Consider the following 16,400-nt stretch of genomic DNA (forward strand, 5'->3'; position numbering starts at 1 on the left):
TGAGGCCAGCATTATTCTCATTCCAAAGCCAGATAAAGACACTACAATGAGAGGAAATTATAGGTGAATATTCCTGATGAACATAGATGATAAAATCCTCATCAACATAACAGTAAATTGTATCCAGCTATACATTAAAAAGATCATACACCAGGATCAAGTGGGCTCTATTGTGGGGATGCAAGGTTGGTACAATATCTTCAAGTTGATAAATATGATACACAACATAAACAATGAATGATAAAAATCACATGATCACATCAATTGCTGCAGAAAAAAGCATTTGATAAAATTCAGCATATATTTATGATAAAAACTCTCAGCAAAGTGGGAATAGAAAGAACATGCCTCAATGTAACGAAGACCGCAATGACAAACCCACAGCCAACATCAGACTTAAAGGGTACAAACAACAAGCTTTTCCCTTAAGATCAGGAACAAGACAGGAATGTTTGCTTTCACCAGTATTATTCAACATAGTACTGGAATTCCTAGCTCTAGCAATCAGACAAGAAGAAAGAACAAAACGCATCCAAGTTGGAAAGGAAGAAGTAAAACCGTCGGCTGGCCTGTGGTAGTGCAGTGGATAAGGCGTTGACCTGGCATGCTGAGCTTGCTCTGTCCAGGCACATATGAGAAGCAAGTTGATGCTTCTTGTTTCCTATCCCCATCCTTTCTCTCTCTTTCCTCTCTCTAAAATCAATAAATAAGATCTAAAAATAAAAAAAGAAGTAAAACTATCATTATTTGCAGATGACATGATACTGTATATAGAGAACACTAATGATTCCACCAGTAAACTACTAGAACTGATAAATAAATTTAGTAAAGTATCAGGATACAAAATAAGTATCAAGAAATCAGTTGAATTTTTATACACCAATAATGAACTATCAGAAAGGGAAACTAAGAAAACAATTCCATTAACAATTGCATAAAAAATACCTAGGAATAAATTTAACCAAGGATGTAAAAGACCCGTACAAGTTACAAGTCACTAAAGAAAGAAACTGAAGAAAATACAAAGAAGTGAAAGCATATACGGTGTTCATGGATAAGAAGAATCAATGTCACTAAAATGTCCATACTACAAAAGCAATCTATAGATTCAGCAAAATTCTTATCCAGATACCAATGTCATATTTCACAAAACTAGAACAAATATTTCAAGAACTTATATAAAACATAGATCTCACATAGCTACTGCAATTAACTTTATTCAAGAATGAAGAATAAAGTAGAAGAAATTATGCTACTTGATATCAAACTATATTACAAGGCCATAGTAATCAAAAGAGAATGGCACTGACATAAAAATAGACATATAGATCAATGAAACAGAATAGAGTCCAGAAATAAATCCACACCTTTATAATCAATTAATATTTGACAAAGGAGGCAAGAACATACAATGGGTAAAGATAGTCTATTCAATAAATGGTGTTGAAAAAATTGAACAGATAAGTCCAAAAAAAAAAAAAAAAAAAAAGAAAGAAAAAGAAATAGAGAAACTAGACCACCTTCTTACACTATACACAAGAATAAACTTAAAATGTATTAAAAAATTAAATTTCAGACTCAAAATCATAAAAATCCTAAAAGAAAATGTAGTCAGTAATAATTTGGACATTTCTTGTAGCAATATTTTTTTTCTGATATATCACCTCTGGCAAGGAAAACAAAAGAAAAATTAAACAATGGTAGTACATCAAACTAAAAAGTTTTTGGACAGCAAAGGAAACCATCAATAAAATGAAAAGACAACCCACTGAATGGAAGAACATATCCTCTGATATATTTGATAAGGGGTTAATGTGCAAAATTTATAAAGAACTTAAAACTCAACACCCAAAAAACATGTAATCTAATGAAAAAATGGGCAGAAGATCTGAATAGATACTTCTCCAAGGACGACATGGAGATGGCCAATACACATATGAAAAGATGTTCAACATCATTCATCATCAAGGAAACGCAAATTAAAACCAAAATCAGATGTCACCTCATACTTGTCAAAATGGTTATCATCAATAAATCAACAAATGACAAGTGTTGGCAAGGATGTGGAGAAAAGGGAACTCTCATGCATTGATGGTAGAGGTGCAGGTTAGTGCAGCCACTCTGAAAAGCAGTATTGAGTTACCTCAAAAAATTAAAAATGGAATTGTCTTATGACCCAATGGTTCTACTTTTGGAAATATATCCAAAGAAACTCAAAATACTAATTTCAAAGAATGTATACACCCCTAGTTCATTGTAGCATTATTTACAATAACCAGGATCTAGAAGCAGCTCACGTGACCATCAATAGATAAGTGGATAAAAAAGCTGTGGTATATTTACATAGTGAAAAACTACTCAGCCGTAAAAAGGAGGGAATCTTATGTTTTGTGGCAAAGTGACCAGATCTGGAGAGCATTACATGGTAACTAAAATAAGCCAGGCTGAGAAAGACAAGTACCATATAATTTCATTCATATGTAGAATCGAATGAACAAAATAAACTAACAAAGAAAATAGAAACAGACTCCATAGATAGAGAACAGACTGACAGCTGTCAGAGGGAAGGGAGGTGTTGAGGGGCTGGCTGAAAAAGGTGAAGGGATTAAGAAAAAAACCTCATAGAAATAGACAAAAGTATAGGGCAAGGGTCCCCAAACTATGGCCTGCGGGCAGCATGCAGCCCCCTGAAGCCATTTATCCGGCCCTGCCTCACTTCCGGAAGGGGCATCTCTTTCATTGGTGGTCAGTGAGAGGAGGACTGTATGTGGCAGCGCTGCAAAGTGTGGCGTTGCTCAACGTACAGTACTACTTCCGGTGACGTGGGACGCACATGTCATGGCTCCGAAAGCGCGTCATATCACTTATTACGGCTAGCAGTGACAAATATGGAACCGGACATTGACCATCTCATTAGCCAAAAGCAGGCCCATAGTTCCCATTGAAATACTGGTCAGTTTGTTGATTTAAATTTACTTGTTCTTTATTTTAAATATTGTATTTGTTCCCGTTTTGTTTTTTTACTTTAAAATAAGATATGTGCAGTGTGCATAGGGATTTGTTCATAATTTTGTTTGTAGTCCGGCCCTCCAATGGTCTGAGGGACAGTGAACTGGCCCCCTGTATAAAAAGTTTGGGGACCCCTGGTATAGGGAATATCAGAGAAAAAGGGAGGTGGAAGATGTAAAAGAAAGTATAGCTAAATGATGATGGAAGGAGACTTGACTTGGGATGATGAACACACAATACAACATACAGTTGATGTATTATAGAATTGTGTGCCTAAAACCTGTATCATTTTATTAAGCAGTGTCACTTCAATAAATTCAATAAGACAGTTAAATAAATGAGTAAGTAAGTAAGTAAATAAATAAATAAATACAATAAATGCACTATGACAAATGTCCATCAATCAGCAAAGTGCTAATCTAGTTATGGAAGTCTAATATCATGTTCAAAATTCACAGCCTTAGCTAATATATGTTAGCAAACATAGCTATGATGACTTATATTTGCACAGCACTTTATATATTATAGACAATTATATATGTATTATTTCATTTGATCTTTTAAAAAACACTCTAATATAGGTGAACAGGTGTTACTTTTTCACAAGGGAACAGATTCTGAGACATTAGGAATCCTAAGGTAAAAAGAACTCATATTCAAAGGTTTACATTATTTTTGGTAGCTAAAATAATTTCCTTATCTGTGGAAAACAGCATTTTCAAAAAAGGAGACAGGGAGTTATTAATATTTACCACCTTATGACACACTGATTTAAAATAACATATTGGAAGATCACTTGCAATTAATTTCATTTTATAATAACATGTTCTATCTTCTTAATGTGTTTTTATGCCAATAAAATGGGAATAAAAATATCATAAGCATTTAATGTGTTAAGAAGTCAAAATAAATATGAACCTAATTGAGTTATGAGTTAAAAATAGAACTGTAAAATTTTGAAACCTTAGAACTTTTAAGTCAGTTACCTCGCTTTCTTGAATAACAAAATTAAAAGACAAAAAAATTCTTGGAGTAGCAGAGGAAAATAAGTTTTAGCAAAAATCTGAGTATATATGAAAAACATAGGAAAAGTAGTGAAAGTTTGAAACAGTCCTCTGTTATAGGTCTAATCATTTTGAGCTAAGTATTCCAACCTGTAGATGACTCTTATTATGTATTGCTTGCATCATAAAAGACTTGATCTCTGTGTGATCAAATAACTAATGAAACTGTCTATTGGACCAAAAAGAACATTGCTGTTATCAGTCATGAAACAGCATAAAATAGCACAACATACTATATGATTCCAAATCTTTGGCAATTGGAAAAGGCAAAACTATGAATACAGTAAAAAAAAGATCAGTTGTTGCCAGAGATTGAGGGAAGAGAGGAGTAAATCAGTGATCACAGAGGATTTTTAAGGCAGTGACACTACTCTGTATGATACTCTAATGATAGATATGTGTCATTATAAATTGGTCCAAACCCATAGAATATACAACTCCAAGAGTGAACCTAATGTAAACTGTAGACTTTGGTTGATGATGTGTCCATGTAGGTTGATTAGTTATAGCAAATAAACCACTCTGGTGGGGCTGCTGCTAGTGGGAGAGCCTATGCATGTGTGGAGGTGTAGGGAGTACAGGAAATCTCCATACCTTCTTCTTAATTTTGCTGTGGACCTAAAACTGCTCCAAACAAAAATATATATTTTAAAAATTTGTACCATGGGCCAACAAAAGCCACAATTCTATATCTTCCTCAGAAGCTTTATGACTGTACCTTAAAATAATTTTTTTGGCATACTACAGCATAAATACAAGAAAAAGAAAGGTCTAGAATCCTTTAAGGAGAATGAGTTCAGAACAAAAATAAACTTACTTCACACCCGGAAGGGGTTTCCCATGAACATGACTCCTTCTCCTGAGGAAGAACCGCTCTCTGGAAAGCATGGTCTCCCAGGCATGTCTGACACAAGGAAGACTCGAAGCTGGGCTCCCCATGTGGGATGTGTACCACAGAAGGGCCTGTGTACTTCAGGCTGGGACTCTGATGCTTGTCCACACTGACCATTGGGCTTTTGATCCATCTTCGTACCTACAACGTGCAAACAAACAAACAAAAAACAGAATAAACAAAGGCATTTGACCTCTTATTTTTCTTCTAAAGCGAGAGGAGGGGAGAGAGACAGACTCCTGCATGCACCAATCGGGATGCAACTGACAAGCCCCATCTGGGGCTGATGCTCGAATCAACTGATCTATCCTCAGGGCCTGAGGCCAATACTCAAATCAACTGAGCTGTCCTCAGCGCCCAGGGTCCATGCTCAAACCAGTTGAGCCACTGGCTGTGAGAGGGGAAGAGCGAGAGACAGGGGAGGGGGAGAGGAGGAGAGCAGATGGTCGCTTCTCAGGTGTGCCCTGACTGGAGATGGAATACAGGAAATCCGCACACCAGGTGGATGTTCTATCCACTGAGCCAATGGTAAGGGCCCCATTTGACCTCTCTTGATGTTTGATGGGGCCCCAGTAGGAAATTTGGTGCATGGATATCATGAAAGGAGAATTCAGTCTCACATCACCGGTCAATGCTGACCAGTGACTTTCCAGGAGTGTATGTTTTTTGCCTTGTTGTTTCATCTCACTGAGTCTGTTTCCTCATCTATAAGATTGGGAAATAGTATTTCCTTCCAGGTTGTTGTGAAAAGTTTACAATGTTTTCAAGTGTCCAAGTGTTTTGCCTAGCATAGAGTGCTCATGTTATATATGGCTCACAGCAATTAGGTTATCAGGGAACGTGCAGATACTCCAGTACTTTCGGCCTTTTGTACAGTGCATTTTCACCAATGAAAAAAAAGTTGGTTTTGCATCTCATTTGCATACTAGAACAACTTTCTTTGACTTGTTGTTTGCTTTTCTGATGTTTTTGTTTGATTAAAAAAAAATCAACTGCTTCTTTTTTATCACTTTATATTCATTTTGAAATATCCCCTAATTTTTGTGAGTAGTATAAATGAAGTTCATTCATTAGCTCTCAAGGATTAAAACTTCAGACTGACGATATCTGATGAGATTCCTTCACTAACTCACCAGATTCCTGTTGTCCTTGTCCAAAATGTCACCTGTATGAGGATGGAGGTTAGTGACACCAGATACACAGACTGTGGGATGTTTGCTGAGACATAATGGTGTGGACAGAGTCTCATTCTGCCATGTGTGATGTGGAGGACTGTAGTCCAGAGGTAGAAGCTAGAGAAACCCACCAGTATATCTGGAAGATATAACCACAATGGTGCTGTGTAAACCTAAACTTTTACCCTTAGAACTTGAGTCTGGATAAACTGGAGAAAATGCAGGAAGCAGCATAGGAAATGATTCACTAACAAGAAATGGCAGAAAAGGAACCACAGCAAATAACTCACTGAATACCTCAGTACTTCTGCACAACACCCTACTTTATTTACTATTAATGATAGCTAGAAAATAATCCATCCTGTATGCTGAAAGTAGTACATGTTAATAAAACTGATATTTGTATAGGTAATATAAATACACAAGACTAATGAAACGTCAACTTAAACACTCTGGTTTGTATTAAACATATGCCATTAATGCCCCCCCCAAATCTTTTATTCTGGCTTATTTTTAATTAAGGTGACCAACTTTTTTACCATGTAAAGGAGGACAAAAATAAATTGAAGAAAATAATATCATAAATAAAAGAAACATTTTATTCATTGCAACGGTAATATACTATAATATGATAAATGCGTAATAAAACATTTGTAATATTTTATATTGTAATTATGCTTACATGCCTATTAATTTTTAATAATAATTGTAAGAAAAAAGTACTCATTTAGTAAAACTAAATATCAAACAAAACCATGAATTTGGAGTGATATTCAAGTGTATTTATCATTTTCTAATTAAAAAACATCTGTTTTATGCAACTATTTAATCAAAATGCATTATTAATAGATATGGTTTGAGGTTAGATTTCCTCTTTAAAACTCGAATTTCGGGAAAATACTTGTAAATAAAATTATACATATTTGGAAATTTTTAAATAGATAATGAATGAATAAAACGTGAATTGTGCTTACCCGTCTATGATTGAATATTCACTGAGAAAGAAATAATCGTGAATCTACAATGTTGTGTGTGACCTGTCATGTTTCAGTAAGAAGTACACAAAGCCATTGCGTGCTTGGTATATTGCGCACTCTCTCAAGGTCTCTCCCCCCACACACACACCATGCAGAGCGCATGCGTCTCATAATTGTGTCTCGTTGCACTGTACTGACCCTTGACGAATGGTCATGTCAAATACAAGTACATCACATCACACACAATGGATCGACTCTGCATCAATCAAATATGTACATTTACAAATTAACCTTCCAATATCAAAAAGGAGGACATGTAGGAGGACACTTTTCAAGGGAGGACAGAACTTACAAAAGAAGGACTGTCCTCTGATTGGCCACCTTATTTTAATGTTTCTTTTGCCAAATAGCTTTAACTTTGATGTTACTATAAATAGAATTTTAAACAGATTTATCTTCAAATGGAATTGTATGGTTTGACTAATTAAGAGTTTTGGTATATTGAAATGTAAATCTTATATTTATGGACCACTATATTTCAAGTAACTCTCATGCAATATCATCTTACAATTATTCATTTATAATGGAAGAATGTCCATGCAACTGAATCTAATTTTCATTAGGTGATAGATTGATTTTATCAGAGGACAAGAATTTAGATACATTATATCCCACTTCAAAGTATACAAATGATTGATAAACTTAAATAATCTGTTGGATATTCAAAATTGTAGGGATTAAAAATCACATAAGAAACTGTCATTAATTTGATATCCAGCTATGAAGTCCTAAAATAGTTTATATGGTCAAGAGCAAAGGCCGTCAAATAACCAATCGATGCTTTTATACAATTTTAGAATCAGAAGAGACCCAAAGATGTTAGAAATCTGCCTAAAGTCACTCTGTAAATTATTATGTTCTCAAAACGACACCTTTTGGTTAGAGCAAATCATTGAACTAGCTTCTACTAGAGTTTAAACTGGCGAACTCAATGCCTTCAGATGCTGGCAGGTACAGGAAGTTCCTAGAGCCCTATGACCAGGGTATAAAAATAGAAGGTGTTGAGGACTGTAGCAAATATCCCAGTTTGCTAAGGGCATTGAAAATTAAAATATAAAACAAAACAAACAAGCAAAACTCCCAATCAAACAAACAATGTTGGCCAAACTAAACTCTAGTCAAATTTACCCCATACCTTCAAGGGTCACCACTTGAAGTTATTGTATCAAGTAGAACAAGGATGAAGTAGAATTTCTGGAGTAGAAATAAAATGATTTGATATCTTCTAATTAAAAAAAATTAATTTTTTTTTAAAATAAAAGAAAAAACATTTTAACTTTCATGCATTCATTCATCATTCGTTACTGAAGACCAACTGTGTGTCAGGCATAATATAGGCATCGACAATATACCAGTTAACAAAACAGGTCTCACATGGAACTTGAGTTATAGCTTAAGGAATAATTTTTTTTTATTAAGGGAATAAATAATTTATTTAATAATATAAGTAAATTATAATATGTAAGGGAGAAAAGAAAGCAGAGACAAGTGATCAGGATCATTTGGGGTAAGAAAGTGCATTTTTAATTGTATGAGAAAAGAAGTTCTCCCTGAGAAGGTGGTTTTTCAACAAAGACCTGAGCAGTGAGTGATAAGGTTGTAAGATATTCAACTGAGCTATCTAGCCAATAGGCAACTGGATCAAGTCTGAATTTCAGAAGAAAGATTCAAGCTACAAATATGAATTGGAGACCTGAAAGAAATAGCCATAGTCTTCTTAAGTCTCCTAAGGAAACAAAACAAATCAAAACCAAGTATCTTCCCTGGATATACCATACTTGTATGTGTCTAGGTATTAAGCTCATATTTCTGGGGCTTTGATTATTATAATCTATACTTTTTAAACTTACTGAAATATGTGATTAACTCAAGTCTTCAAAGAGTGGTTATGTGTTTCATGCCTTGCCCTATTCCACGGAGGGCAAGGTGTGGATGTGGGTGATATTTGATTAGAAAAGCCCATGCTTTGAAATGACCTTCAGTGAATCATTTATTCTGAGTCTTGTGGACATTGAAAAATGATCTTCCCTTTCTTTCCACAGACAATGTGGCAAGGGAAATTTAGAAATATTCCATTTCCCCAGAAATATCAGGGAGAAAGGTGTTACAAAATAGAGTAATACTGTAGCCACTGTTGCTGGCATTAATTGTATACTTTGTCTTGAAGAGTTTTAACTTTTTTGGCTAAAACCTCACGCTGGCTTCGATGTGTCCCTTCTCCGCTACTCCTTTACACCTTGCACTGGCTTTGCAGCCTCCTAAGTGGTTTTTATCGGCTATTAATGACAAGGTTTATGATGTCTACTTGATCTTGCGAGAGGCGGGGTTGTGAGTAAATGCACGGGGCTCTCCCTCTGGCCTTAACCACACAAGGTGCCCTCCAAAACTGCTGAGTGCTGAAACTCGCTCCCCCTTCCCCGAGGGAATCCACAAACTACAACTGGCCTATTGTGTTCCTTCAGGCGGTAAATTGCTCCGCTGAAGGGAGTAACTGGCTGCCAGTGGCTCTCCAAGTCCCTCTCCAAGACCCGTCACAATGGCTCTCCGAGAGCAGTAGCAGCTGTCTGCGTGGGAAGAATGAATGCCCGGATGCGAGCCCCAGCCGGGCTGCTCAGCCACCTGGGCTGTGGTTTCATTGAGAGCTACACAACTGTTTGTGGAGGGCATTGTCAACAAACACAGACGGGCAAGACGTCCTCTCACCCTGAACAAGCCAAGAACTCCTCCACTTGGGGGGTCATAGTAACCTGGTCTCTGAACTGCACCGGATTTAGCAGCAACAACTTCTCGAGACATTGGGGTGAGAAAAGAAGACTTTTTCTGTTCACCACACAGCTACTCTTACTGAACACGGTGTATGCAAAGTAGTACTCTAATTTCTTTGCTAAATCCAGTCTACTCTGATTTTACGAATTTATTTGAAAAGAAAAAGATAGCTCAAAATAATAATCTCACAGACTAGAGAATAACTAGATGTAATTAAAGAGATTGGCCAGTTTCCGGGGATTTTCCAAGTGTGGTCTTTTCTTCTTATGTAAAAGTAAACAGATATTTTTCTTAATTTAAAATGGGTTAGCTGACAATGACATCAACTGATGCAGAAAAATTAGCGAGTAGGTTTTTATTAGAGAACTCATAAAGCAGCGCCTGATAGTCTCCTCATCCTTTTTCTTTCCGGGAATGGAAAGCTAGCTGTCTTTTCTTTAAAATCCAGATGGACTAGATGTTGGACACAAATGCAAATTTCAAAGGGGTATTTTTTATTACAGAAAGCCGACTTAGTTCATATGATGCTGCAGTAATTTACAATTTGGATATAGTCAAGCAGATTTTCCAAGTGAAATTATTCCTATAATTCAATTGATTGTAAAAAAGGGTCTATACACACCTAACCCTTTTTCAGAGGGAGCCTCTCAGCAGGCTGGTGATGACATTAATATAATTTAGGGGAAGGCTGCTGGAAGCAAATTCCTCTCTCATTGGTGCCTGGGGCTACTTCATGGCTCCTAATATGAAACAGTGTGATAGTATATGATATAGTCAATGATGTTAATCTGATATCTTCACTCCAGCTATAAGTGGTCATCACATAGCTTTCTTTTCTTTGAATATATGCAGTGTTTACTGCCTATAGAAAGCCATGGGACTTTCAGCTTACTTGTTGTTATGTCTATGTCATCTTTCCAACTAGACCATAATGGTGAGAACAGCTTCTTAGGTTGTTTTTTTTTTTTTTAATTCCTCAGAGGCTGTCACATGGTCTTAAAAACAGTATGCAATAAAAATATTGCTTGGCTATTTTTGATGATAACTGTATGTCTTCATTTATGGGTCCCAACATACTTTGCTTTGCTGTCATCCCCTAGCAAGGAACTAAATATGCTGTTTAGACCGACTCCCCCTACAAAGTACCTCCCCGGGGCTGCAGCCTGACAAGGCTGAGTGGCTTTTGAAATTCCCTGTCCATCCCTTGTTGCCAGAGGCGGATTTAACGGGGCAGACACACCCGGCATGCGCCCTGGGCCCCGACTTCTGAAGGACCCTGCAAAACCCCAACTTTACACTTTTTTCTAATGACACCAAGTTTGGTTTCATATGTGCAATTTTAACATTAATAGTACATAATATTTTTTATTTATTTAAAAATATGATTAACATGTATTTTTATTTTCCCTCTCTTTTTTTTAAGGGGCCCAATATTTTCTTTTGCGCCCAATGCCTCAACCAACCTTAATCCGCCTCTGGCTGTTGCCCGTGGGATTTCCAGGTCCTTTCCTCTCAGCATTGACCAGGGTACTTGCATCCTGTTTCGGATTCTCAGGGTAGAACCCGGTGTTTCCCCAGGCCTGGGGAATGGAGTGGCGGGGGACACAAAGGCGGAAGAGGAAGAAAATAGGGGAGATACCTCTCTCCATCCTGATCTCAGTTGCTGCTGACACCAGGCATCACCCCCAACTCCACCCCTCATACAGCTGCGGGCCGGCCGCACCCTGCACCACGGAGTGCTCTCATGAGGATTAAACCCCACAGTCGGCCCTGCACTGCCGCTCTGCGCACTGGGCATCTCCTCCCTCCTCCTCCTCTTACCCGCTGAGGTCCCCACTCCACTCCAGCAAGGTTTAAATACAAGAAGCACGCTCACAGGAATTCACTTGACATAACCTTTTTTTTTTTTTGAAATAAAGATAAAGCCTTTTGTCGTCCTTTAAGTTATGGGATTGATCCTTTTTATTTGGATTAGTCTTTCCTGGATTTAGAAATTTTAAATGTAAAAAAAGAGGAGAAAGGGAAAGTAGGAGAGAATTTTTTCAGGTGATATCTCTCAGGGGCAGTATGTGTTGTTTGCTTCGGGAGTGAACTAAGGCTCAGGGAAAACACAGTGCTGGGCTGATCACCGGAAAAGGACCGGCCCGAGTGGCCACAGCTCACCCACTTGGAACCTTGTCCCCACGCTTCCTTCAGAAAATTCCCCTTTCCAGTATTTTTAATGTCTCCCTCTCTTGGCTACTGTGGTTTAGCCCATTAAAAACATTGTTCTTGCAATATCTCTAAGGAGCTCCCGGACTAACTAAAAACATCCACAGACCCCTGTGTTTCAGAAAGCGTCCTTTATCACCTCCCCAACTCTTTCCCTTCTTAGCCAAGCATCACAAAAAATGATCATTTCCTCACCTCACATGTACGCTTCAACACACTGCAGTTTATCCATTAAACAATATTTATGGATTACCTCATATCTGCTGGAACTAAGGTGAAGTGTATGACAGAAAAAGTCTCACTCCATTGAAATAAGTTTTCACCAAGATGCCAGTAAACCTCATTGCCAAATCCAATGGACACTGCTTGGACCCTAATCTGTAGCACTTTAAGGTTTCAGCACAATTGAACTATCTGCACGGCATTATGGTGGGGACGCAAAGAAATGTGATTGCTTGAGGGATCTTTGAATGAGGGTGCTTGCACTTCTGAGGAGACTGACGTGTAAGCCTGGGGTTTCTCGGAGCACAGTAAGCACAAAATGTAGCAGACGGTGAAAAGCATGAACTCTAGAACAGCATTACCTGGCTGAAAAGCCCAGCACCACTGATGAGGCAACTTACTGAGCCTTCCCAGTGCTCACTTTCTGTACTTACAAGATGGAGATGATAATGATACCTACCTCACCAGAGTTTTGTGAGGACTAAAAGAGATGATGCAAGTTATGTTCAGCATGTGGCACTGGGTGAAGAACACTTGGTTAATGACTGCTATTATAGTTCTGGCTCCAAGCCATGAGAGAGTTTTACACCAAGTTCCATGGGAGAAAAGATGGAGGGTATTTGGCCCAGCTGGGAGAAATCAAGGAAGGCTTTCTGAAGGAAGGTATGGCGAAACTAAATCTTGAAGGTTGAGTTAAAGGAAGTCAGGTGAATTAACAAGAGAAAGACATTTCCAGCAGAGAGGATGAGAGAAGCCAAAATATAGAGGCAGGAGCTGCCTGGGATGTGAAGAAAAAGAACCCAAAGAGGAGAAGCAAGAACTAGCCTGACCAGGTAGTGGCGCAGTGGATCGAACGTCGGACTGGGATGCGGAACGACCCAGGTTTGAGACTCCGAGGTCACCAGCTGGAATGTGGGCTCATCTGGTTTGAGCAAGCTCACCAGCTTGGACCCAAGGTTGCTAGCTTGAGCAAGGGGTTACTCTGTCTGCTGAAGGCCCGTGGTCAAGGCACATATGACAAAGCAACCAATGAACAACTAAAGTTCGCAATGAAAAACTGATGATTGATGCTTCTCATCTCTCTTTGTTCCTGTCTATCTGTCCCTATCTCTCTCTCTGACTCTCTCTCTGTCTTTGTAAAAAAAAAAAAAGAATTAACTGAAGCTAGATAGAAAGGCTGGGTTATGAGGCAAGAAGTCACTGACATGTATGCAGGTGAGCAGGATCCTCAGATGTGCCTTTCAATGCAGTATGAAGGGTGAAGTTAAGATAGTCGAGAACACAAGTAGCTACATGAGTCAGGAATTGCTTTTAAAAAAAATGGTAAGGGCCGAGCGAGAATAGTAACAGTAAGAATGGGAAAAAAAATGATGAATCAGCAAGTCTATCTATCATTTAGCTCTAAAGTCTACATCCTTTTCTTATCCAAGTTTCACTATTTTACTGTTTTTCTTCTGAATTCCTAAAGTCATCCTTTAAATGGCCTTGCCCTTTACTGAAAGCGTGACATCTTTCTAAATGCAGAAGTTCCAGCTCTTCGGTGGTTCTCCATTGCCAGCGGCCGTGATTTTCAACCCTGTTTGCAGCTCCCAAGGACAGAAGCTCACTTTTACTTTTTTTTTTTTTTTTCTTTGTATTCTTCTGAAGCTGGAGATAGGGAGAGACAGTCAGACAGACTCCCGCATGCGCCCGACCGGGATCCACCTGGCACACCCACCAGGGGCGAAGCTCTGTCCCCCCCCCCCCCCCCCCCCCCCCCCCCCCGGGCGTCGCTCTGCTGCGACCAGAGCCACTCTAGCGCCTGGGTCAGAGGCCAAGGAGCCATCCCCAGCGCCCGGGCCATCTTTGCTCCAATGGAGCCTTGGCTGCGGGAGGGGAAGAGAGAGACAGAGAGGAAGGAGAGGGGGAGGGGTGGAGAAGCAAATGGGCGCCTCTACTATGTGCCCTGGCTGGGAATCGAACCGGGGTCGCCCGCACGCCAGGCCGACGCTCTACCGCTGAGCCAACCGGCCAGGGCCCAGAAGCTCACTTTTACACTCCAGAGTTTAACACAGCTCCCAGCACTTAGGACGCAGTAAAAATATGTTTGTCGATTGGTTTAAAGCCAGGTCCTAGGCAGCACACAGGGAATAAAGAATAAGAAGCAACCAAGAAATCAACAGTGGTAAACAGTGTTAAAGCTAGTGTGAATTCATCTCTGGGGACAAGTCCATAGGGCTGGGATGCAGATGGGTTTTGCATATAGGGGTAGCATGTTTAAAGGCATGCTCATAAAGGGGGCTTGGCTGGAGTTAACTTTGGAGATAGGCATGTATGGTAAGACAGAAAGCCAAAGAAGTAAATGGGTGTGTGTGAACAGATTGCAAAGGGACTGGAATGCTTAAATATTAAAATGTTATCCTTAACTCACAGGGAAGGAACCCTTAAGAATTTTAAACGTTAGAGTGGTATGATCAGATTTGCTGTATTCTGGAATTATATATAGTAAGTCCAGGGGAAAGGCAATCTGACTATAGGAATGAGCACTGTGTACAAAGGGGGTTTTAAGAATGCACATCTTCTCATGCGTTTCTAAACCCATGGGAGCTTTTAAAACATGAAGGTTTACAAGAGGCTTAAATTTTTCTTTTTAAATTTTATTTTCAAGCTCTATGTAACCTGGATAAATGTCAAGGCAGGCCGAATGGAGCATGAAATGAGCAGGGTCTTGGTGGTCTCAGAGGGAGACAGTAGGATGAGTAGGAGGTCCCTGGCAGACCCAGGAGAGGGCCCTGGGAGGGAGTTCTCTCCGTATGTAATATGAGGTGGATATACCAGGCTACGCCCTTGGTGGAGCTCTGTAGTTCTGTCCTTCAGAGATCTTTTCCTTCCCTTCCTCCTTTCTCCCCACCCTGAAATCTAATTCAGGGTCAGGACTTTCTTGTTTCAGGTAGCTATTAATTTCTATAATAACCCAGGTATAGTTTAAGTTACTAAACTGCAAGGATAATATTGTTTCTGTGTTATTCTGAGGTTAAGCCATTCCTTTATAAGTGATTTGGGTTTTCTTACAACTTACTGAACAATAACAACAACAACAACAAACCCATTTAAGATAAAAAAATAATTTCCTACAGAAATGAAAATGAACTGGGTTAGGAGACTGGATTCTAGCTCTAGCTTTGCAACTATCTTGAGCAAGTCACTTCACCCATTTGAACTTCTTTGTCCTCAGCTGTGAAATGAAGGGCTTGGAGCAGGTAAGCCTTGTGGCCTCCCCTCACCATGTCACAAACTCAAGGCTATTTAGTCACTGGAGTCATGCTGATACGACCTGGATGCCCCCCACCTCTGCAGTGTTCGGCACTCAGCACAGGTTTATGAATAAACAAATGATCGATAATGCTTGCTGTACCCAGCCACATGTTGTGTCACCTCCATTAGATAAACTGAGAAAAAAAAGCAACAACAAAAACCCACTTACAATCATTCTATGGTGTTAAGGACAGTGGTTAGAAAATCAATTTACATTGCAATGAAAAAGACTGAATGCAAGTCTTACTGTTCAAACTGTGTACTTACTTAATTAAATTGAAAGTGCTAAATGAAAGGGAAGATGATTAACATTCAAAACAGGGGCTTATTGCTACTCCCTGGTGCTGTTGCTTCTCCCGGAGTCCTCTTATTACTACTCCCTGGTGCTGCTGCTTCTCCCGGAGTCCTCTTATTACTACTCCCTGGTGCTGCTGCTTCTCCTGGAGTCCTCATAAAAGAAGCAGCACAGCACTCTCCGTTTCAATTTTATGCAGAATCTATTTTCCTCCAAATGATGTTCATGCTGCCATGGTACTGTAGGTTTCTATTTTAGCATTCTATTTTTCTCTCACTTCATATTTTATAAAAGAAAATGATAAGATTTAATTGTTCCCTGAAAACACCAAGAGAGTCAAAGCTAATAAGTAGATAGTTACCAAGTTCCTAATGTGTCCGAGAATTGTGTGAGGGTCTAAAAACATGGGAAGTGGGAGACTATATTGAGAATGAA

At 39.0% G+C, this 16,400-nt stretch overlaps 1 protein-coding gene across 1 annotated transcript in view; it reads right to left on the bottom strand.

Annotated features, from left to right (window-relative positions):
- SGK1 (serum/glucocorticoid regulated kinase 1) overlaps positions 1–16,400 on the bottom strand; it is a 120,060-nt gene that overhangs the window by 69,268 nt on the left and 34,392 nt on the right. The window contains exon 2 of the mRNA XM_066247916.1: positions 4,891–5,106. Coding sequence (XP_066104013.1) covers positions 4,891–5,106 — 216 coding nt within the window. The remainder of the gene's footprint in view (positions 1–4,890; positions 5,107–16,400) is intronic.

Source organism: Saccopteryx bilineata, chromosome 12 (assembly GCF_036850765.1).
Source record: "Saccopteryx bilineata isolate mSacBil1 chromosome 12, mSacBil1_pri_phased_curated, whole genome shotgun sequence".
NCBI lineage: Eukaryota > Metazoa > Chordata > Mammalia > Chiroptera > Emballonuridae > Saccopteryx > Saccopteryx bilineata.